The sequence below is a fragment of the Plodia interpunctella genome, chromosome 9, assembly GCF_027563975.2.
Source record: "Plodia interpunctella isolate USDA-ARS_2022_Savannah chromosome 9, ilPloInte3.2, whole genome shotgun sequence".
In the NCBI taxonomy this organism is placed as follows: domain Eukaryota; kingdom Metazoa; phylum Arthropoda; class Insecta; order Lepidoptera; family Pyralidae; genus Plodia; species Plodia interpunctella.
In genome coordinates this window covers 499048-524979 of record NC_071302.1, presented here as the reverse complement: position 1 = coordinate 524979, position 25932 = coordinate 499048, and the positions used below count along the sequence as shown (strand labels likewise).

At 34.4% G+C, this 25932-nt stretch overlaps 1 protein-coding gene across 8 annotated transcripts in view; it reads right to left on the bottom strand.

The window, feature by feature from the left end:
- The window catches only part of Cad89D (Cadherin 89D), a 50729-nt gene that overhangs the window by 15465 nt on the left and 9332 nt on the right, over positions 1 to 25932 (bottom strand). For all 8 annotated transcript variants that reach the window (XR_008404974.2, XR_008404975.2, XM_053749641.2 and 5 more), the window contains exons 3-5: positions 13805 to 13904; positions 5928 to 6114; positions 77 to 185 (exon numbers count right to left, since the gene is read on the bottom strand). Coding sequence is in view for 6 of the 8 variants with exons in the window: in XM_053749641.2 (XP_053605616.1) it covers positions 77 to 185; positions 5928 to 6114; positions 13805 to 13904 (396 nt within the window). In the remaining 2 variants the exon portion in view is untranslated. The remainder of the gene's footprint in view (positions 1 to 76; positions 186 to 5927; positions 6115 to 13804; positions 13905 to 25932) is intronic.

Here is a 25932-nt window from a genome sequence, read left to right as displayed (position 1 = left end):
GACTCCTGACTCTTGGCTGTCCCCCTAGCAACGGATAAAGACGTGATATGTTTAAAGCCATCGGCTGACAAATTACCTGTAGGAGTAAGTTCGTCGACAACAACATTGTACGGCGCGTCAACAAACTTCGGAGCATTGTCGTTGACGTCCTCTATGTACACCGTCACCGATAGATATGCTGATATCTGTAACAATTTATGATAAATTGAAACTATAACTTATCATGTAAATAAATTAGATATCACATAAAGTTCAAAAAATGCTCAAAGATAGTAATGATGATCTTCAAATTCAGCACGGTTATGTTAAATTATTCAAATCTATCTTAGCTTCTAATGCAGAAAAATGCATTTGGCATTTGCAAGTTACAGAACTGTCACAATTTCTCTTCTTTCTCAATCTTCTTCTTCCGCGTCGAAATACAATTAATATTAATTTATTAAACTAGCTCCAGCAACCACCTTGTCAATGGCTTAGTTGAGGAATTTTATAATGCACAAGGAGGGGCAGTATGGCTTTGACAAGAAATGAGACATGGACTGAATTAGGTGTGTATTACTATATTATAATGACCAAACAAAAAGATGACTTTATATGCATTTCGAAAGCGTTATGAATGTCTTTCGGTAGACCTAAAATATTGATCTAACGAAGCAAGAAAATATTTTGAAACCAGGAAGTTAAAGGCAGAGTAAAATGGTGGAAAGATCATCGTAAAGGCGAAACTCTACAAGAGCAAGGGAAATAAGCAAGTAAGATGGCCAAACACCTATTGGTTATACAGATCGTGTTAAACTCATTAGAAGTCATTTGCCATTCAATATCAAACCACATAAAAAAACATGGCTTGATCAGAGTTATTTTGACATTTACACTAGTAGAATGTTACCCGCAATAGCACATAGGAGAATTTTTATCAAGAAATTCCCAAGAGAGCGAAGCACTGGAGCTACTAACGAGCTGAGCTGTGATACGAAAAGTTGTACTAATAACCTCTTGATTCTCTTTGTTCCAATAGAATAGCAATCTGACGACTTGAAAGTAAAAACCCCAACAGATTCAGATAAAGCAGGGAAAAGATCAACAACATACCTTTTTATCAGCTCATAAACCGAATTAGAGGCAGGAGGATCCCCAGAGCAAACAACCATTGAAAAATACCAATCTTGAATAGGGATTGTGCACTGTTCCGTACAATATTTTTTAAATGGTTGCTCTTTTTTGATTCGATTAATTAACTGGTTTTGATATCTATATAAGTACCTTATAAGATTAACTTACTACAGTATACATAATGTTTTAAAAAAATAAGAGATTTTTAATAAATTATAAGAGGTTTTAGATCTTCCATCTAATAGATGCTTTCGAGTTTCGCAAGTTGTGGCTCTGTCTATCCAGTAAAGGATAAAAAAGTGTCTTACAGTAAGGCCCGTTTATATTCTCCGGAGTATCATATCTTACAAAGACCGCCTATACAACTGATATGCAACAACATATCAGCACATTCTTTCAACATTTCATTGTAATAACAGCACGCGGAGATCGAGCTCCCTGTACGACACCACTCTTGTTCTCTCCTTTATTTGGTCCATATAAGCTTTTCTTGGCTTTCACTTGAGTTGCGGAACCCTAAAAAGTATGGAAATTATTTGCAGGGAAATGGGTTAAGGCCGTGCTGGCCGGCCGCGGAACTTCGAGTATTCATTCGCAAATTCTTACGACTTTGTGTTAAATCTTTTATAAGGACATTTGAATGCGGCAGACTTTTCCCGGGCACTTACTTCTTACGTTAATTCGTTTAAAATGAGAATCACAACGACGAGGCGAAGTTTTTTGACAGGAATAGGTTGGGTATTTCAAATAACAATACAAGTAAAGTATTTATTGAAAGACTTATTTATTTGAGATACATGATACGGGCCAATTCTGTTTGAATGAGTTTCATTTAATATATCATCAAATTTCATAACAATATGTCCAGTAGATTTTGTGTGAAAGAGTAGCAAACATACATACATCCTCACAAACTTTCACATTTATAATAATACTAGAATTATAAGTATTTTTTAAAATTAGCAAACAAGCATATGGATTGCCTTATGGTAATCTAACACCCATAGACCAGCAACCCCAACAGCATACGGGTGCATTGCCGAGTTTTTGTTGCTTTTAATAAAGTGATTATTTTCTAGACCCCATGTAACCCCATGTGACCCCATAATTTAAATGTAAATTAAAAAGTAAAGGCCCAATTTTTGTTTAACGGTTTGACTTTAATTTATTCATAACTAGCGGCTCGTCCCGGCTTCATTTAGGTTTAAATATAACAAAAAGGTGGCTTATGTCCTGAACATTTCGTGCGTATATGCGTGCCAAATTTCATCAAATTCGACCTAATAGTTTTTGAGTAATTTGAGTAATTACCAACAAAAATACAAATATATTTTCTCTTTACATTACTAGCTGTTCGCCGCAGACCTTAGGACCTCACGAATACAATAAATTTTTATAAAATTTTGAATATTTTAAAACGACTGAACCGGTTTTGATACTCCACGAACTTAAAAATTTTATTGACAGATCCTACTTACGTTTTAAATTTCATCAAAATCAGACCAACGGTTCAAAGTTATCGCGTTACAAATATACATACAAAAAAAAATATTTTTGCCCGAAGTCGATTTGTAGACCTCGCTCGGTCGGTCAATAAGAGTAATAGAATGGATATGGACTTTTATTAAAGTCAATTTGAAATTGGGTATTATGTACTTTATACGTCAAATTTAAATAATATAATATTGGAAATATAATATATGAATAATTGGACAGTTATTGCAAATTAAAGGGATCTCTTCCAGTTAACAGACTAGAAAGGAGATACATTTTAATCATAGGGCAAAAAATATATATAAGCACATTCGAAAACCTACACTAATACGTCTGCAATTAAGGGCCCGACCCTATTGTTATGTCGTCCTCCGTTACACCGACGCAACAATGGAGTTGGGCCCTTTTATATCTACTGAACTACACACTAACACACACAGTGACATCGATCTCTATATGGAGGTTCAACATACAATTTCATTGCAGCTAAAGAATATTTGAATTTGGAACGTCTATCTTTTTTTTATGTGCACCTGATTCACTGAATAGTCTGTGGCGCCATCTGTGAGCCAAGCACGAGCGTTCCGAAGAACGCTCGATTCAAAAATCAGTATCCGGTCGGCCGCCATTCTGTTTGCCTATTTTTCACGATCCGCTGTCCGCGCGAAATAATTCATAGACATTTATGTCAACTCCCAAAATTTAAAGTTCGCGAACATATGAGGTTAGTTGTGTCTGTGTTTCACGCTGAGGATTTTGCGCGCTGTTCCTGAAAGTAAGGTAGGTGCATGTTTCCTATTTTTCTTCCCCATAGCCGAGAACAAGTTTTAAATTCATCGTGATTCGCGTAAATCTAATTTTACTTTAAAACTAATTTACATTTTAATCGGTCCCCTTTTAATTTACCTATTTCATTATTTAAAAAGCATACCCGTATGTGCGTACGCAGCGCTCTGCATTGCTAATTTTAATTTTCTCCCAGTCTATTTAGTATATTGTTGTACTCAATGGACGCCTAAACTGTTTTTACTCTTTTTTAAGTACAAGATGTTGATGTGAAAATAAATAACGCATCATTTTATTTTGTTCGATTTTTTTAAATCAAGCGAAGGTAGATTTTTTGCAGGCCGCGCGCCGCCTTGCGTCTGTCGCCCTGCGCGCGTCGCTATGCGAGGCAAACTCGCTCGCATTCCAATTTTAATTTTTTATAATAAGTATATCTATAGTTACTAAGTTTTATCTTATAGGTAGATTTCATTTTATGAGACGCGAAGATAAATTAACGCGAAAATAAGCGAAACGTAAAGCATCATTTGAATGTTAACAAGCATAATTATGTTTCATTAAAAACATTGGATTGATAACGCAAGTGAAGGATTGCTGAGCATTTTTTCAGCGTTTATTTTGAGGAACTACTACTTACATACATGATGTACGACCGTGCTCGCGTAATTGACTTATTAGAGTGACGTGTGGTTCCGCCCTAGAATATCTCTCTCTCACATCAGAGCGCTTTCCGGGTTCTTCCTCGGCCTTCGAGCGTCGAACCCAGGGTTCGCTTTCCTACATTTTCGTCTCCACTTCGCACGGTCATCAGCATCCTTAGCTGTCAAATCATTGGCACTCAATCAAATCCCCTTCTCGCCAGAAGCAGTAATATCCTCACATTTGTTCTCTACCTTATTTGTCGGTCTGCCAAGACGTGGCCGTACTATGAATAAGCCTATTTTGGTCATAATGTGCGATGTTATCTTTTTACGAGTTCAACATTTTCTGCGCTATAGACAAAAATTACGGTGCAAGGGATTCGTGAGGGTAACGTCTATACTCATGTAAAGATACGGCATGTTGACGTTTCGGAATAATTATGCAGATTAAAGTAAACGTGTAAACAGACTTGAGACGCGTCGCGTGTTTGAAGATATAAAATGCTAGAATCGTAATAAAAAAAATATTATAAAACTATTAACTCATTATTTTCATGTCAAGAATTATTAACGCATCCAGTTCTTTTCCAATCCTTACATACTCGTATAAAACATGTCCCCCTTCCGCACCTGTATGTTTGCAATAAACTCAAAAACGGATTTTCATGCGGTTTTCACCAATAAGTATAAGTATAAGGTTTAGGTTTACCCGAGCGAAGCCGGGACAGGCCGGTAGTAACTTTAAATTCATTGGCCTTTCTAGTATTTAGTGTTTAGATTGGTCACTATGGATATTCTATGAGATAAAGAAAACACACAAAGGTTTCTATCGCCACAAAATACCTACATGAAAAATTTGTGAAAAATAAACCTATTGTGTATATTGTTATTATTGATAGTATTTTTTTCATTGTCCCGGGACAATGCCGCTTCCAGTAATGTAAGGTTACCCTGTACCTTAGAGGTTCATTGACTGGATGTATGCCTTTTCATATTTTACGACGGAGCTGTTAAACGAAATCTTATTTCCCGGGCATTTCGGATGTTTTCCACGGACTGGTGGAAATTTCGACTGTCGACTGTCGATTGTCTTGATGAGAGCCATGCCCCATTGCTCCGTTGCGCTCCGTCGCGTTGACGCTCGGAAAAAATAACGGAGAGTACGATGGATCTACAACGAGATGCGTCGACGCACACGACGGCTACAGCTTCTTTAGACCTAAATGAAAACATGTGAAGATGAAAGCGATTATTAATGTAAAAGTCACGAATATACAGCTGCCGGACTGGTATTTGTAACATTTGGAATAGATGTAGGTCTCGAGGTCTAACATAGGCTTTCACGTTGGAGCTGCATGTAACAGCCAGTCAAAAAATAATAGTAGATTAGTAGCCAAGGGCTGTAAGGTATCAATTGCAGCCCGAGATACTTAAACGCACGAGAATGCCTATAGTTCGAGGGTGCAATTGATGCTTGCACCCGAGCTGACTACTCTGCTTTACATTTCGATTGTGAGGTGAGTAGAAAAAAACGTAGTTATTAAAAAATCTCAAAACAAACAATATTTAAAGTTAAAGTTTTCTATTCCCTCCTTGCTTCATTAAAAAGAACTTATTAATTTTTTTAAAGAACGAAATTGAGCTTCGCAATCGATACCTATTAAAAATTGATAACTATTATATATTTATACGAAGACAAGGCTGAATAGCGAAGGGACCTCTTTGGTCATTGGGCTGAATGCATGATGGTTAATGTACGCGAACTTTTTGAAAGAGTGAAGTGTTTTTTTTTTTAATTACTTACCGCCCTAGGGCTTTTCTAGCTGCATTTGCACCCTAAAGCGCTAATTGGTCACTTACAAGCCCCATTTGGGAGTAATAAAGATTACTCACAAGATCATCTCCAGTATCGAAGTCACAGCCAAGCCGGAACTTCACGACATTCTGAGGCGCGTCGCTATCCACCAGCCCGTCGACACTTTGCGCCAGCACCACAGAGACGTGGGTTCGATTCACGTCACGGTACGTGAACAGTTGCGCGTCTTCTTCCTTGTCCACCGGTTGCAAGCTCAAGTTCTTCCTGGAAAGATAATTTGTGTGAGTGAAACTTGTGTAACTGCAGGGCTCAATCTCATGTCTCATCCAGGTGTCAGCTTGTCCTGCACTCTCTCTCTATTATTGTATTATTGTTGCGTATGAACATTCTGTCACTAGTTAACAGTTTAGCTCATGTGTAATTTACATTTTAATTGCCACTAATTGTCGGTAGGTAGTCGTTAAACTCATGCTACGTGTATTTAGGTACTGGAAGTATTATGTAATCTGTGCTTTTAAGCGACATGAAAACATCTGACACTAAAGCTAGCAAAAACACATTTGATAACAATTAGTTGTTCGCCGCGAACTTAGACCTAGCGAACACAATATTTTTTTTACAAAATTGTGAATATTTCAGAAACGACTCAACCGATTTTGTTGCCCCACGAACTTAAAAAATTCGTTTGACAGATCCTACTGTACTACTGTATACCATTTAAAATTCATCAAAATCAGACCAGCGCCGGTTCAAAGTTATCGCGTTACAAACATACAAAAAAAAAATATTTTTGCCTCAAGTTGATTTGTAGACATCGCTCACTTCGCTCGGCGCTCGCTCGGCCAATGATATTGCGATATTCAAAAATAGAAATAAAGGTAAAATACAGCAAGCAAAAACCAGGAATGTACGTCAAAACCGTCAAACTTTGGCGAACTGTTTGCCGATAGCAACATTAACTGAGGCATCTAACGTCAGAGGTACAAACAACTAAGTAAAAAATATTATGCTACCTCTTCCTACCTATACATTTCGTGACCGAATTACTGACTGCTGAGCAATGTTCATGCATTCGCGTCGGCAGCATCTGTCTGAGTTTGGCGACAGTGTGTAACCGGAACTACATTGTTAAAAGCATACTTTCTTCTCTCTTGCGACATTGTTGCAGCATTTACCAATAGATGGCGCTGTTCAGCCATTTTGAATGCCCTCTATCGGTCGGCAGTTCGCCCAATTTAATGCCTGTTTCACACTATCGCCGTACACCGACGCCGACGCGAATGCATGCGTAATGTGTACGAGATACTTTATTTACCGCAATAAAAAATTAGCAAAGTGGACCGAATCCCCTAAAGTTCGAATTGTATCGCGAAATTTAAAAAAAAATATTTTATGCCAGCTCCACACTGTCGCTGAACTTAGACACATTGCGTAGTTAGTATGAGTGCTTCATTCACCGCAATGAAAAACGAAGTTTGGCAAACTGTTCGACGACAGTGTGGAGCTGGCAATATACATTCACACAACCGAATTAGCCCACAAGTTTGAAAAGCGCAAAAATTATAAACACTTGTTATTCTAGTCGAAACTAGATTACGAAGATCATGTAGAACAATAGATTGCAGAACAGTTCCGTTCGCTTGTGAACCCACCCGGCTTGCCTCGCGTTACGCAATGTTTGGTTTTATTACCATTACGTCTCTGGGTTAGTAGGCTTGTTTATTTACGAGTTGTCTTCGTGTACTGAGTATTATTACGTTTAGAGAAAATTGATTTTTTAACTTTTGTTATTTGTAGTTTCCTCCTTTAATGGCATTACATATTGTCGTAGATTAGTCCTGAACATTTCGCTAAACTTGGGTGGATTCGGCATACATTGCTGGTTGCAGTGGCGGTAAACAAAGGCTCTCATACAAACTACACAAATAAAAAAGTACCTCGACAGACGGACAACAAAGTGATCCTATAACAGTTTTTACCCTTTGAGGTAAAAAACTCGAAAAACAAATTAGTTCTATTACCAGACAAATTATAAGACGTTGGTCAAATTCAACATGAAAGATTTGATTCCATACAAAGACCAGGATAAATAAATTCTCCTCCAACGATAAGTCTGATGTCAGATTAATGACAATGGTTTGACAAAACTCTGTAAGTCACGTGATATTGAGAAGAAAAAGTGGAAAAACGGATACTCAAATACTCAAACTCAAATATTCTTTATTTTTCTCTACAATCCTAGTTGTGTGATAGACAGATATTTATACATATTGTACGTACATGGTAGATTTTAATAATCAAGATTTTGAGAGACTGGTGTCTGAACTAAGCAGAGCTTGTATCTCAGTACACCAGCCTCTCCCCGCTAGGAGTAAAACAATAGTACAATGTCTAAGAAAAACTAACATTTACAAAAGCAATACTTATTATAATACAATGTGGATGCACTCTTCTACTATTATCTATTCTATATTGCTAGAAAATTGGGAATGTACTCAGAGAGGCATTTGCATATTTGTTAACCTTTAGATTTGATTAGCTCATATCTTGATGTCAAGTTTTTCCCACAACTTTGGTGATCAAAGGCATTGCTTATTGGAAATGATGAGAAACTTACTTGCGTTAATTATATACAAGTTGATAATATAGATCGTAATTTTGTTGAGACGAAAACCATATATTTAGTCATTAATTAACCTTTATTTCTTAATCGTAAGCAAATTAATAGTAATAAAACTGAAGAGTTTGTATGTTTGAGCGCATTGCTAAAGATTTGGCATATGACAGCTATATTCATGGAGATATATGGTATGTAAGTTCCTTCCATTTCGTTCTGTCATTTGCCATATCCATTGATACTCTTCTCCTGTTCATACTATCCTTGACACACTCCATCCATTTCTTCTCAGGTCTTCCTCTATTCCTGGAACCCTTTACTTCCATCTTTAATTAGCTAAAAAATAAAGCTAAAGATTTTGGCATATGACAGCTATATTCATGGAGATATATGGATTCATGAATGGGATTATATTATGTACTAGCTTTTGCCCACAACTTCGTATGTGAGTAAAAATCCGCTTCCCGTGGGATTTCAGGAAATCCCTTCTTAGTGCTCCCCTACACTGTCCTTGGAACCTACACACCAAATTTCAGCTTTCTACGCCCAGTAGGTTCGGCTGTGCGTTGTCTGTCAGTCAGTCAGTTACACAGTAACGGAAGAGTTTTATATATATATTGTTTGACAATGCACCTTCGAAAAAACTGTCGTCGATGCTAAGCTACAGTCACTGACAACCACAACGTGGCCTATCTTATGTTAATAGTCTCACATGTTGCCGCAGAATTCTAGTTAAGGTAAGGTTAAATCTTGACATTTAAGTCCTACTTAGGTATTTATTAATACATCAGGCTTCACATTTCTCATAGTCGAATAAATAAATGCACACAAGGACGGCCATTCAATCCAAATTTGTAAATAATGGTCTCCTATGGCAATATTGCTTTGTGTATTCTAATGCGATTGTGATTGTCAAAGAAAATCGTTCTTTTGATGCGCTCTTGGGCAATCGTGTTGCGGCTTCTGAATCTATATAACATCTTCATTGTGAATAAGAATACAAATTTTGTAAGCTATTGCTCAGACGTATAAAAAAATGGTTCCTAATCTAGGGCACACACCCCAGAAATAAGATCTAAATCGGCCCATATATCTGGGAGATACGATGCCACAGACAGACTAACACAGACACATCAAACTTATAAAACCCTCTGTGTGCATTCGGGGTTAAAAATAAATTGACAGCATCTCATCGTCGAAAGAAACTTTACAACAATCGTGCCCGTTCCGAGTCGTTGCACTTTGCCGTTACAATTACATGTGATCTACATTTAATTGCAATAACTGTTACTGTTAACTACGTTATGCAATTATTATTTATAAGGTATTAATATCAAATTTGACGTTAAAAATATCTGTGAAGGTCTAATTCTACTAATATTATAATAAATGCGAAATTTTGTGAGGATGTATGAGTGTCTGTTTGTTACTCTTTCACGCAAAATCTACTGGAGCGATTGTTATGAAATTTGGTACACGGGTAGAATATAACCTGGAATAACATATAGGATACTTTTTATCTCGATATTCCCACGGGAGCGGTGCCCCGGTGCGCAGCTAGTACACTATAATAATCCTTTCACTAATTCAATATCAATATGAATACAGCAGTAAATACCCATTAAGTTTCACTTGTATAACAAGCACACAAACGATACAATATACTTTTATTAATAGCGAGACATTCAACTTGAACAATTTGTGAAAGCGTGGTCAAGATAAATTTATTTAATTAACACGCTGCGACTCTGCGATTGTTTATCTTTTTCCTTTGAAGAGTCCTCTCTCTCTCTCTCTCTCATCGCCGAATATTCCCAAATGCGTTAGGGCTGTAACACCACTAAGACTAAAAATTATTCCTTGGGAATACTATATTCGAACTTAATTTGGGGCTAACTCAATCTGTGTCATTTGTCTATATATATTCAATATCAATAACCAAATTTCATAACAATCGCTCCAGTAGATTTTGCATGAAAGAGTAACAAACATACACCATCACAAACTTTCGCATTTATAATATTAGTGGGATTAGACCTTCACAGATATTTTTAACGTCAAATTTGATATTAATACCTTATAAATAATAATTGCATAACGTAGTTAACAGTAACAGTTATTGCAATTAAATGTAGATCACATGTAATATTGTATATATATATAAAAGCAAAATTTAGGTATGTTTTTGAAACATTTTGAGGCAAGTTTGAAATGTACTAGGAAACTAGAACTTAAAAGGAGTTTTAACGGACGTTTTGCGGGTGGTGTCAAGTAGGACGGCATTACACCATGTATTGCTGTCCTTTTCTAGAATTAGGGATATCACCAAAGAAAAATTAATATTGTTTTTTTTTATTTTTGTATGGAAAAAAAATTACAAGTTATAATTTTTTTTTCATCACCATACAACTTATATGACCCTCGGGGTATTGCCTTGTCACGGCTTTATATACCATTGAGACCAAACACCTTGTATATAGAGACAAATGTGTTATAGGATACCACAACTCAACGATACTATTATATATACATACTACTATACTATAACATATACATGTTATATAGATAAACATCCAAGACCCAGGTCAATATGAAAAAGATAATTTTTTAAGTTGACCTGACCGGGATTCGAACCCGAGACCTCCAGAGTAGCAGTCCGGCATGATGACCATTAGGCCACGGCGGTCGTCAGACTACTGTCGTAAGTCTGTTAGTCGACTTGTTAGACATCTACGGATGTATATGGCGCGGTCCTATTGCATAAGGGGGTACCACACTCCATTAAAATATCACATGAGTCCGATATATAAATTATTTTATTTTAGTTTTGGTCCCATACCTTTTAATACATAGGTACCTCAAAAGATCGGCAGGCCTACCATCAACTTTTACAGAACGATTCCAAAGCAATTCAGTTCAATTTAGGCACCTAAAATTAATCGCTAAAAATTAAGTCGATGGTACGTATTTGTGATGCAGTTTAGTTTAGTCGTAAAGTGGATCGCGTTAAGAGTTGATGGTAAGCCCCCAGGGTCCCTGTATGTCGTGGTTTACAAACCATACCACAGCATAATAATTCAAACTAATTATAAATGAGAAAGTCTATGTGTCGATTTTGATGAAAAATTGTTTAGATATAGTTAACTCGAGGTTATAACACAGGCTGACGCGGGAAGCTGGGGGCAACTACTAGTAATGTCTAAATCTCAGAATAATGCAAAGTATGATAATATACGAGATCTGTCTCATAGCTGTCCTGGACTATAACAGTATCATCTGCGAGCTAAGCGCCTGCTCTGTAACGGAACTCCGCTAGATTACGACGAGAGCTAACCAGTAGTAGTTGGACCATCAAATGCGTAAAAGATAAAAAAAAGATAAAAGATAAAGCACAATTTAAGCTTTAGTGTCTCTTTCTATCAATCCATACTATCCTAAAATTCTATTCTATTTACAAAAACTGTCAGTTGCATCTCTGCAGATTTTTTACTACGGCAAAAGTAGGAACTGTAAAGAAATAAAGCGTGCGCTAAAAACACGCACTTTAATATCCAAATAAACAATGCAACATTACAATTCTAATGCATTCCGCTCGCACATTGCATTTGTTCCGCAGTGCGTAGCACCATGTCGCACGCAACCGATTTTATTGATAACACATTTTTTAGTTTGAAGTTTCCATGACATTTACGATCTAAGCGAGCCTTCTTCCTAATAAGGATGCGCGCAACTTATTCAAAATAATTTCCTTGTATACTATAGCCATATTTATAAAGAATGCTATAAACTAAATACATAGAATCCTGTAAATTTTCTATGTACAGTAGATTTTATATTTCAAAAAATATATTAGCCTGATTCGGTACATTGTCCGGTCAAAAAACAAAGCTAAGTCTACAAAAACAAGTTTTTTTACGCGGCTCACGATCTCCAGGCCGTCACAGCTAGAACTCCAATCAAAACTCGGTAGAATGAGAGAGAGAGAGAGAGATCCAAAATTTCCCAAAGATGATGCTTCTTCTTCTACATTAGCTAGAGCCCAGTAAGAATTATTCATAATAAAATTATTTATTTTTATTTCTTACATTTTACATAATATACTTTTAATTAGCCATGTGGCCATAGCTTTATTCGACTAGTTTCAGGTATCTTCTTTAATGTTAACCTAATTATATACCAGTTCCACTAGCGGTCCACTTTAATGACTCGTTTGCGAAATATGCATCACGAAAAGACTTAAGTTGAAGGATTTTTTTGAAGATTTTACTGTATAAATTAATACGATAGCAGAACCTGTGAAATAAAAAGGTCAGAGATATAATGTTACTTTTAAACTCGAAATATACTGGTTATTTAAACCTAACTGATTTTATTAACATTTTTATAACGTTTATGTAACTCACACATACTCATAATCATAATTAGTATCGATAGAGAACTATAGTTCTGATATCTTCAGTAGATTCTGAATCTTACGCTTTCGTCATATATTTAACATAGAATTTAATATATTTTTTATTTAACCAATTTTAGTAGTATTCAAAAAAATTATGAGCAGAATTTTTTATTTTAGTTATTTTTAGCCTGTATTTTCAAAATGTTATTAACAGGAAACGCAACTATAACCAGAATTGAATATTTTATAATATTGAATCACCAATATGTTCGTGTGATGTATATTTTGCATAACTTTCCTCACGCATAATCAGATCCAATCTGGTATTCATAAATAATTTTATACAAAATTTCTAAATAATTTTAAGACGGGGATTCTTAAATCTAATTTCAAATTGACTAGGAATTAGCAATTGCATTATCTACAATTAATAATTAATTTTGATGTACGTACTGACCAGTGACCATACCACCATATTGGCTAAAAAATATTTTTTATGTTTAAAAATTAGTCTGAAGTATCAATAAAATTAAATTACTTTAATCAGCAAAAGACTTCGTTGTTTATTATTTTCTAAACAAGAATAAACGATAAATAACCATATAGGTTAACAATATGTTTGAATAGTTTATATATTGTGTATTTAGAGTTTATAGCATATATTGCATACAGAGTGATGTAAGCGTATATCGGTGTCTAAGCATAGAACAGATGCAATTAATTGTAATTTGACTTTTGTTATTTATCTTATTTTATTTATAACTCACATATGGATTGAAATCTGAAATAAATGATTTATTATTTTGTTGGTACGCATTTTCAGACACAGATCTATTGGAACCCGGACCTTTGAGGCATTCATGGGGCCGAAGCCAACATTGAAAAGGCCTTTTTATTCTAAAATGAGATGGCTGCAATTATTATTATATTATACAACGTACCTTGGATGCACTTCCACCTGCAGTACCTCCTCCCCGACTTTCAAGTTCTCAGGTATCCTCACAAACTTCAGGTATTCTCCGACCGGGTAGAAATTACAACCTGGAACAAAAACAAACTCAATAATTCTACTTTATTTGTAGTCATGAGATACATGTATGTACAGGAAATATGCGGGAGAGATGGGAGATGACAACAGCATTCCCAAGACGTTAGGCAGGCAACTGGCAGAATATAGAATACAAACAGCAAACTCTTCAAACTTTCTGGTTTACCTTTTGAGCAAACCTCAGTTCAAGGCGTCTTAGTAGCTACGCCCAAATGTGAGATTAGGAAACTGATTTACTACTAATAACATAAATGCGAAAGTTTGTGAGGTTTTATGTGTGTCTGTGTGTACGCATGTTTATTATACTTTTACGCACAATCGGACGGATTGTTATGAAATTTGGTACACGGGTAAAATATAACCTGGCATAACACATAAGTTAGTTTTTATCCCAAAATTCCTACGGGAGCAAAGCCCCGGGGCGCAGCTAGTTCATATTAAATCATAGTTTTTTAAAAATTAAATATGCTTAAAAAGGCATTTGGGCATACACTCTCTTTGTTGAACTCTTACTATAATTGCAAATTTCCCAAAGACAACAAATCTAGAGCAACATATGTGAAATATGGCGTGTAGCATGTGATTATAAATTGAGATGTTATGATAAAATACCGTAAGCAAAGGTCACGCTAGAGGGTACTTCAACTGCCTCATCATGACATGCTCTCAATAACCTTTGTAGGCAAGAGAGGGCGCCACTCATATAATGCTTATTCATTGAAGATCCATAAATTGGTGGATTTGGGAAATATCGATGCGGGGAGAGACTTCAGACTTAAGCAGTTCGCGGTAGGAAAAGGGACCAAATCGGGAGGTCCGACGAGGTGGAATGGATATGTTTGATTTTTCACACTTTATACGCTTAACCAATCTTCTTGATATTTTCCATACATATCTATAGATTACTATCTTTAAATTCGAAACAAACCTAATGTTCCAGAATTCAAATCCAAAGGAAAATTGACGTGGGCGAAGTTGCGGGCAAAAGCTAGTTGGCGTTGTAAAAATAAAAAAAAGTAAAATTTTATTATTAATCCGATTGTATAACTGTAACTATTTCCAATAAAAGATGAGAAGATTATAGAAAACTTTTTTGAGTTCTGATGCAATAACAATCAACACTTTCAATTTTTTTTTTCATAAAACCATCAAACAAAATCACTGTCGCAATCTATGGCAAATTTTCCCATCAGTAGTGATTTCCCAACCGCCACGGTATTGCGGATGGCGATGGCGGATTTGACCATGAAATCTGTAATCTGGGTGAAATTGGCCGTCACACCTATAGGAGCCCTGGGTGGTGAATGGCAAAAACATTGATTCAGCGAAAAATTAATTTAAGATCAAATGTATAGTTTGCTTTATGGTTCTAAGAACATGGGTTCAAAATAAAGAAGCTGAATCGTAACGCCAATAAATAATTCTTCTTCTATTTCTTAATTGAATATAGGTATCGGATATACAAATAAGCACAATTTATTTCCTAACGTGGTTCTGTTATACATGACACACATGATTTATAACTAATTTTGAAAATAATAATATGACATTTTTTTGGAATCGATCGGGAATTGAATCTATAAATATGCCTAATATACATTAGGCATATTTATATTAAGTATTAATATAATAGGTATATGTAAATAAAACAAAACAACTTGTAAATTAAATTATTTGCACAAAAAAACCTTGTTGTGTTATAAAGCGATTTCCTCCAGGCAACCAACTGGACAATAACAAGAAATAATTTAACCATGATTATTTAAAGCCCATAGTTTTATGAAAGAAGCTTCTAACAACGAAAGCGCCATACCACATTCCTACATATTACATACCAACTAATATTTTCCCTCCTAACTTGACATCAGAATAGCTACACGAACATATCGGCCATTTGTGGTATTTCGTGTCGCAACTGAACGATTTAGACCTATTATCACCCTGAGATTTTCAGAGCATTGTCTAAAATGGTTTAAAAACGTTTCGTGCTATAATAATGGACATATTGTTCCGATTAGATGCATTGATAATGAAGATAGACAATGAATGATTGGTGTTATTTGAATGCCTATTTATAAATTCTTACCTAATTGTTCTGTTATTATTTAATTATGTAATATAAGCGTTTGCGTGTAGTTTGCGAGAAAAATTTTAACGGCATTGCGATTCTACAATTGCATTTTTTTATTCAATATGAACTATATTTGTGAGAAATGTTATCTGAGACTGTTATTTAAATATTTTTGAAGTTAACTTGTTTGTAGCAAACACACAAATACAATACACAAATTTCTCCCGATCAGCCGATGATTTTTTAAAATTTTATGACGATTTTTTAACACAATTAGTTATCATTTAACAAATTATATTATTATGAATAAAGCAATCACAAAGAAAGCTAAGTAATATATTTGGGAGTTGAACTCTAACAAATTGTCGGAATAAACAGTGACAACAACAAACATATAGGAATAAAGCTCACTTATGTAAGTCCACAGATTACTGTGCGTAAGTCACAAAGGTAGTTAAACACCAACAGGTGCTGGTGTAAATTCATAGACTGACAATCTCCCATATAATTATATCGTATAGACTTACTGCTAGATTACTATCTATCATTGAGAAATAGCCTCTGTGGTTAGTGTGAATGTGGGTTCAGGACTGGTGTTAGTACTTTATTATAGTCCATAAGTCTGAGGAAGTGGCGCTATGCCACTGGTCTGGTTGGTTTCCTGTATTTATGGGGAAATAAATTACATTTCACTGCTAAGGTCGAAGAGTCTAAAAACACTTCACGTCACTGGGTTTATTTAATGTGATATTATTTGGAGCTTACGTAGATTTTATTTGATAATAAGTAATTATGCTTTTTCTCATGAACAAAATCTCTTTAAATTTCAAATCGATCTCTCTCCCTTTCACTCTCGAAAAGCGTCGTAGCCCAGAGTCTGCTAGTCTCAGAACTGAATGAAGACGACTCTAGTCCCTTCATTTAGTCGTCAAACCATTGGCTGATGTGTTATCATGCACGACATTAAGTCAGCACTTCTTTTTGCTTTGCCCCTTCTGCCTGCCTTACGATTTCAAATTTCCTTATTGAATATTTACCTAAAACTATTTTTGTATTTTTATTAGCCGACAACTCTAGGAATACAAAGATCCAGCCAGTGAGTTTGGTAAACACTATCTGCCATAAATTTTTTCTTAGATAAAAATTACAACATCAAAAAGTACTTTCTTTGGAAATTATATCAGTAGACTTCATTCTTATTGTTAAATCAAGGCATCTTATCATCTTTATTTTGAGAGTAACAATAGCCTAGCTCACAGACTTTTCAAAAAAAGATTATTTTATCATAGTTAAACATTTCATATCGTCCAAACATTATTGTTTTTGTGAAAGCTTAGAGCACACTTCACTTAGTAGACAGGTTTATGAATTTCTGCTTTTTCTCATGATTAGCACGGAGGCCATTTAAATTTTTTGCATAGCTTGATGAGAAATCTAGATTGTCTGTTTGGGAGACTTCTTAACAGGTGAGAAAATTTAGTCATGGATAAATCTGATTTATCAGAGGAACATTTTTACTATCACCAACGTTGCCAGATTTGAAACAGAATAGCTTTTTTTATTCAAAGGATCATATCCGATTTTACTTTTATGTATACATCTTATGTCAGCTACAAGTCCACTTCTGACCATAGGCCTGTAATACTTTCACATTAACTCAATAGTGCTGAAATAATTATGGCACCAGTATCATTGTCCACTTGCTACACGTTAGATAGGATCGAAGTGGCCTGTAGTTAAATAGATTTCCTCAATACAAAAACAGTCTCATGCTCCACCATTGTACGTAAAGCAGATGACTTGATAAAACATCGCGGCTGATTGTTGATGCTATCGGGAAATTTGCTCGGAACAACATTTCCATGTTGAAAAGTGTCTATTATTTTGAATCTGTTCATTTCCGCTACATCCGAATCCAAATTTACACCTGTTAAAGTATATACGAAATAAATATAAAAATATAAATATCGGGTCATGATGGAAAATGATCTTTTTCTGATTGCCTCGGGTCTTGGATGTTTATCTATATATGTATCTATTATAAAATATAGTATCGTTGAGTTAGTATCCCATAACACAAGTATCAAACTTACTTTGGGGCTAGCTCAATCTGTGGGATTTGTACTAATATATATATTGTCCTAATACATATTATAATATAAAGTACAAGGTTGTTCTGGAGCAGCGACCAAATATAGCAAAAGCTATGAATTCATTTCTGTTGGCTAATTTATTTAACAGTAGCTACATCTTCCATGACAATCAGTTAGAACCTCTTTAACTTGAATTTATAATAATAAATTTTGTTTTTCATATATAAATGTAAATAGCTGACAACATAAGGTATGTGATTTTTACTTTATTTATCGTGTTATTGATCAAAATGTTTCATTCTGTAATGTTACTTCTTGTTTTAAGCAGAGGGTTAACATGATTGAAATCATTTGAAAACATAGCCTTCGCCTCCCATAACCTGCCATTAGTACAATTTACTACCTTTCCTATGTCGATAATATCCGCTACAAGAACAATGGTGTAGGAAGCACTATAGATCATAATAAAGATGCGCGGATTCTCTCGGATAGTATCTCTTTGTTCTGGGTTAGCGTATCTTTCAATTTTGTGCCTCATCGGGACCCTGATTTACTGCTGGAAGCAGTCAAGGTGTTAGATTTACGATAACGGAGAATTTTCTCGCGAATTATTATTTTTCTCGGTGATTTTCTGCAATAAAATTGACTTATAAACGTACAATTTGTATTGTGTACCATCACTGTCAGTTTCCGAAAGTCATTTTGTGATTTAGGTTAAGGTAAACTGAAATTGGTTCTTGATTATTGATATGGAATCATTGTATCTAGTGGTATGTGCAATTGTACGTTTTATGTGATGTTACTATTATACATATATGGCCTCGATTATATATTTTATGATTGTAAAAAAAAATACCCAAAATATGAGATAAGAGTATCTATTTGGCAACTGTGGAATATTAATGTAGTTAAATTTTCAAAAAAGAAACGTTGAAAGAAGTTTGTTGCATTGAAACACCGTTATTCCTCAAATTGAGCTATCACATAACATACTCAGTACATTTTGTTGTTATCTGAGTTCGCTTATGCTTCCCAGCGGAATGTTATGAACGTAGCTTAGATATTGTCGTGTTACACCACGCTGTTATCCTAACATTGTTAACATCAAGTCTGTGAGAATATACTGCCAACGAACTGAACTGACAAAGTGTTTATATTTCGTAAAAATTATTTTGCCTAGCGAATGTTCAAAATATTTATTTCTGACCGATATTAAAAACAATTTTATACTATTACTAAAACTAATTAGTTACATATGAAGCCGTAACGCTGAACCAAGAGTAATAGAATATTTAGATATAATCATATACTTTAAATAGCGAATATATAGATGTATGCTATTGAATCTGGTTGAAAAAATTTGTATGAAATTTGTAAAATACGTCAACTTTTTATTCCAAGTTTTTTTTTTTTGAGATCAGAGCTCCAGTGTCAAATGTAAAACCCTAAAACACTGAAAAGTTATTCAACTATTTTTATAAAATAAATCAAGCTTTTTTTCTTTATTTTTCTTATCTATTTTAGCAAAAAAACGACATATAGAAGTTGTACAACATATACAACCGAGCACAAGATGAGGGACGAAAGTTGTTAGCTATCTTTGGTCTTTCTTCTCGTGTATATTATATCATACGCATTTTCTTTCTTGTTTGCGCGAAATTAAAGATCACTAGTCGAAGCTAGCGAACAGCTAGTCTGCAGATTTTCATAAAGTATAAAGCTACATCCTCAGTTGAACCAGTAAACATTGATGTTAACTTTAACCTCAACCCACTCGTAAGTTTCGCTGGCCTTATCCTAAGTCCTACTGTTAGCTCGTGTCCCGTTTACAAGACAAATTATGCGATTGATCGTCTGTCCCGCCTAATACCAAGGCTAGAAATTACAGGTTTAGTCTAGATAGCTGTACCTAGATTTGGGTCAGTAACGGATGAACAGATCAACTTTCCATAAGCTCTCTCTGATTTATCGATAAGGATTTAAGTACTATTACTATTAAGTACAATACTACTATTACGCCAGACATGGGACTACAATTTGTAAATTTATTTCCTTGACGATGAATATATTTTTTTATGACATACGAGGCGACACGCTTTATGTAATATTAATATTTTTGTTTATTTCTTTTTACATACCTAAATTATAATATCTATTTACTTTTTAACCTTTTGTATACGTCTGTTTAGCTGTATGTTCTGCGTTCCCTTACAAATGGTGGTGACTGAAAACTTGTGTTTTGCTCTTTGAGTAAAAACCACACTGAGGTATTATTTATTAATGTTATTTGTATCACTGAGTCATGATCACGGTCACGATCTTTATTTTAGTTTATCGTAAGTTATGATTTTCATTACTTTTTTTGTATTGTGTGTGTCTTTTGTGATACTAGTCAATAATTTTATCTATCTATCTATCATAAGTCAAAAGAGGATACCCAACCGCGATACCCAACCGCGAATGAAATGCAATAATAATAATAATATTATTTGTGAGCAATATTTTTAACTCGTTCATAATATTGAATGTAATTATGTGATTTTGTAACAAAGCAATGCTAATTAACATAAATCATAAAAGGATAATCGAGTTCTTATGTATATTGATACATGAGAACTCGATTATTCTTTGCTGTTACGTGTGTTGTATCGTAAATGTCAATTGTGCTATTTACGCACAACGTAATTACATGTTCAGTTACATGAAATCAATCTATAAATGTATAAAAGCTATAACCAAACCTAGCTCTGATTTATTACCGAAAAACTCCGGCAAAGTCATGCTCAGAAACTAGTTTTTATTGGGTTCCGTACACAAATAGTAAAACAGGACTATTATTAAGACTCTGCTGTCCATCTGTCTGTCTGTATACCTTAATTATATACCTTAGCTATCTCGGAAAAATAAAATGACTTCCGATAAAGAAAAACATCGTGAGGAAAACTGCACACTGACTGATTATTAACTTGTGAAATGCAATGAAACTTGGGCAATGTCAAACATCTCTATTATTTGTGCTAAGAAAGTTATTGTGTGTGTTTCATTCCACATAATGACTACGACAATCGATTATTGAAGGAGGATTAAGACTATAAAGAAGAATTTCAATACCAGATGAAATTAATCGGTATGTTAATGAGGTTTCACGGATCGCCATTTGTTACGTCAACGAACTTGAACTTTCAACTTCGGATCACTTTCCTCCACGCTTTCATTCAATCAGACGATCGGATTGTTTCTCTTGATTAGATAATTACTATCATTGAGTTATCTTTTATTAGACTTTTTAATAAATAAGATTTACGGACAAGACATAGACTCAATTTCATGTACGATCAAAACATTTCTTACGCCTTCGTGGGGCTAATTACCACCGTAGTCTAATGTAACGAAATTATTACAAAATATAGACATGGTCACAATTTTTTATACTACCAAGCAAAGCATGCAAGCAGGCATACGGCTCACTTGATGGAAAGTGGTCACCGCACTTTATGGCCTAGGGTATTTTGCCATAGTACCCTGTAATTACAATTTTACAAACCGGAACACAACAAGGCAAACACCACCATTTGGCGGTTGAAATCGACGAGAGTGCTCCAGCACAAAATAGTTAAATAAAAAAAATGAAAATGGTTTTTTTCTTTGATAATATAATTCATTCATATCATTAAAAGATAAGCTAAGTGTTATATAAACAAACAAAACTTTATGCTTTAATCATACATTGGGCATATCAAAAGAGTATTAGGTGCATAGTTTAAAATAAAGATGTTTGTTGTGTCGAAGAAGCTTTTTTTATTTTATTTCAAATAAAACATATTGTTTTTATTAGACTTTTACTAGCAATTATGTCCATAAGTGTACAGAATGAAAAACTGTCGATTTCCTAAATAGACGTTTTGTTATATACACCTCGTGATAGTTAGACGTTTTGCTACATGCGCGATTAGCTAGCCAGGCAGATTGCTCATTAGACGTTTCGCTTTGTCGGACGTTAGATCGGGAGGGTAATTTTAGTATTACGTTCGGTGTTACCTCTCTTTAAATTTTAAGTATCAGTACTTAAATTACCAGTGATACTTAACTAGTTATTTACAACAAGTACCGTTGTATATACATACCTACTCACGCATCTTTCTACCTGTACCGGTTTTGAAGAACCTGCCTTAAGAATGATGTCTATTGACGCAACAGGTTTGGATGAGGTAGAAATGGAAAACATAGCGAGGTCAGTCGACGACCCGCGACGACTAGTGTATCATCACCTTTATATTAAAATACTTTTACTTTCTATAATAATTTGTTCTATTTACATTTCTTCTGTAAAATTATTCCTTATTGCCGAAGGTCGTGGTCTAAGTGTAGACTTTCTTGGGTTATCCATCGCTTTCTCCATTGCATCGTAATCAATATTATTATTAAACCCCGACGCAAAAAGAGGGGAGTAATAATATTAACGTGTCTGCCTGTGTATCTGTCTGTGGCATCGTAACTCCCAAACGGATGAACCGATTTTAGTTTTTTTTTTTATGTCATAGATAATTTTATCTCGAGTGTTCTTAGGCATTATTCATTCTAAATCGTTTCAGTCGTTCAAAAATAGTAGGGAAATGAATATTGAAAGTCGGGTTTTTTTTAATTAGTCCAACAAATAAACTTGGAATGATGTACTCGATGATATTTTATTCATAAATAAACACTGCTTTTCCTCTGAGTACTTTCATGGGCTACGATGGGAATGTATTATCGAAACTGTAATTACTTCGAATGTTCATTTTATTGTCGATGTTTTCCAAACAAAATTGTTGGTCCTCATACAATATTGTTTAATAATATACAAGGAAACTTGATTAATTTTTTTTTCTTATCTATTTATCTCCTATTTGACCATTTTTTCGGTTTCTTCTTCAGCCGTGATTATTTTTTTCCTGTCTGATTTAATAAAACAAACATCAATTATTATTGATTAAAAACTAGTCTTGAAAAAGGTCTTTTAAACTAAAACTATAGTCGATTTTTCCGTCGATAATCACACGCGAGTGACCCGTAGTTTACAATAATTCTACGTCGATTACTGATGATAAATCCGTTCGGAAAACTTATTAAAATTCACCAAAAATTGTCACACCACAACATTTTCTAATGATGTAACTAAGATTTTTTTAATTATGTAACTATTGGAAGCTACAATTAATATTCATTCAACAACACAAGATGAATCTTGACCGTTGATTATGGCAGAGAAAGAAAAAAACGAAAGTGGTCAAACAAGTTCGATCAAAGGCATTGCTTATTGGAAATGATGAGAAACTTACTTGCGTTAATTATATACAAGTTGATAATATAGATCGTAATTTTGTTGAGAAGAAAACCATATATTTAGTAATTGCATAATTTTATTGCTAAAGAGCATGCGATTAATTAACATTTATTTCTTAATCGTAAGCAAATTAATAGTAATAAAACTGAAGAGTTTGTATGTTTGAGCGCATTGCTAAAGATTTTGGCATCGTCTTCTTCTTGACTTTATCCCCCTCACGTAGTGTCGGCACAGTATGTAAGTTCCTTCCATTTCGTTCTGTCATTTGCCATATCCATTGATACTCTTCTCCTGTTCATACTATCCTTGACACACTCCATCCATTTCTTCTCAGGTCTTCCTCTATTCCTGGAACCCTTTACTTCCATCTTTAATTAGCTAAAAAATAAAGCTAAAGATTTTGGCATATGACAGCTATATTCATGGAGATATATGGATTCATGAATGGGATTATATTATGTATTAGCTTTTGCCCACAACTTCGTATGTGAATAAAAATCCGTTTCCCCTGGGAATTTCAGGAAATCCCTTCTTAGTGCTCGCCTACACTGTCCTAGGAACTTACACACCAAACTTCAGCTTTCTACGCCCAGTAGTTTCGACTGTGCTTTGCCTGTCAGTCAGTCAGCCACTAAGTAATGCAAGAATTTTATATATGTATATATAGATAAAGAACCAAATTTCCTTAGGGAGAATTTTCGTAAGTGTGCAATATTTTTTTTGTACAATTTTGAAAGCACAGACAATTTATTCACACAACAAATTGCTGATTGATAGCTGGAGCTACAGATGTTTGTCGTTAGTTGTTGGAAACCACGCAGAAGTGAATCGTGATTTTACGTCGGAGGAAATTTTGATCTAAACTATATATAAAAGGAGTTATAAAACTGTATGAAGTCTAATTTTGTACAAGTTATATAAGTTTAATTACCGTACCGTGGTAAGAATTATGATTTACTGGAAAAAGAAATAAATATATCACGGTAAATTATGTACATATATACCTATTTAATGAGAATGGAACCCGCAACAACATCAAGTAGAACAAGTTTCATAAATAGGAGCACCTAACAATTATAGTTACAACAATACTTCAAATTAAGTAACGTAAAATATGAATTTCAACATAAAATCCTAAAAACAAACATTATTGAGTTGCCTATACGTAATTTGAATGACATAAATGATTTACAAGAAATAAAAACAAAATGTTATTATTAAAGCTATTTATAGCTGAAATAAAATTAAATTGGCCAATCCATGAGAATAATGCCAACGACAATAAGTGGCACATGAAGTTCAATCAATTAGCAATCTGCGACAATGCGCCGGCGCAAGAAGGTGACAGACAAAAAGCAATGCCAATCGAGAAATGCGGAAAGATCATCGCGTCACGAATGAATGTTGGTTCTCCTATCTTGTTCCCATGGCAGGGTTCGCAACTAGTGACACAAGCTTTTTAGGGATTATTTTAGGATATAGATATGTAGATAAAACTAATAGACTACCAGATTTGAGATGTTAATAACTAATAATTATAAAATTAAACATAAAATTAATATTATATTAATTATAAAATTAATATTAAAAGGATGTTTGACGATCAACTAGGTTACTGTAAAAATTTTTATGGTGCACTAGAACATAGGATTTATAAACTAAGATTTTATAATCATTTTTTATATTCTGCATTATCTTAATGCATGTGGTGCCCAATGTAGAAGGTTGCTCAATTAGTGTAATACTTAGTTACCAATGATGAAACGAATAAATAACAAAATTTTATTTTGGTGACCATTAGATGGCCCTTATTATACTAGAACCCTGAGGAGACAATGCATAACAATATGTTAAATATTTGCTAACCAATTCATGAATTGGTCAACATGGGGTTCTTCAAAAAGGGCGTGAAAGGATTTATCCAGGGTCGGCAAAGCGCACGTGATACCATTGGTGTTACAGGCGTCCATAGGATGCGGTGACCGCTTTCCATCGGGTGGGCCGCATGCCTGTTTGCCTACTTAGTAGTATATAAAAAAAATCCAAATTCTTGATACCAATATGATCAGAAACTTTCATGTACTAGCGGCTCGTCCCGGCTTCGCTCGGGTAAAACCGTAATGTATTGTTTTGTAATGTACATTCTTCAGGAATTACACTACTTATTGGTGAAGTCCGTACAGACGCGACACGCGGGGACTTTTTGTAATATGTGACCAATATACCCTTTACTCTTCTTTCATTTTTTAATAAAAATAATAATAATAATTGTAATTTCTGAGTGAAATAAGTAAGTACTCACTTCTCTTAGCGATCCACAGAGGATTTCAACCTCCGATACAAAAAGTTTTCACTCTTACCTATTATTAAATTAACAAAGTAAACGTTTAAACAATTAGCAGATTAGTTTTTTTATAATTTCTATTTCTATTCATGCATGTATTGTATTGAGTAAATTTTTATTTTAATTTAAAATTTAAATTATTAGTTTGAAAGAGATACAAGGAGAAATCAACGTTTTTTTGGAAACATCA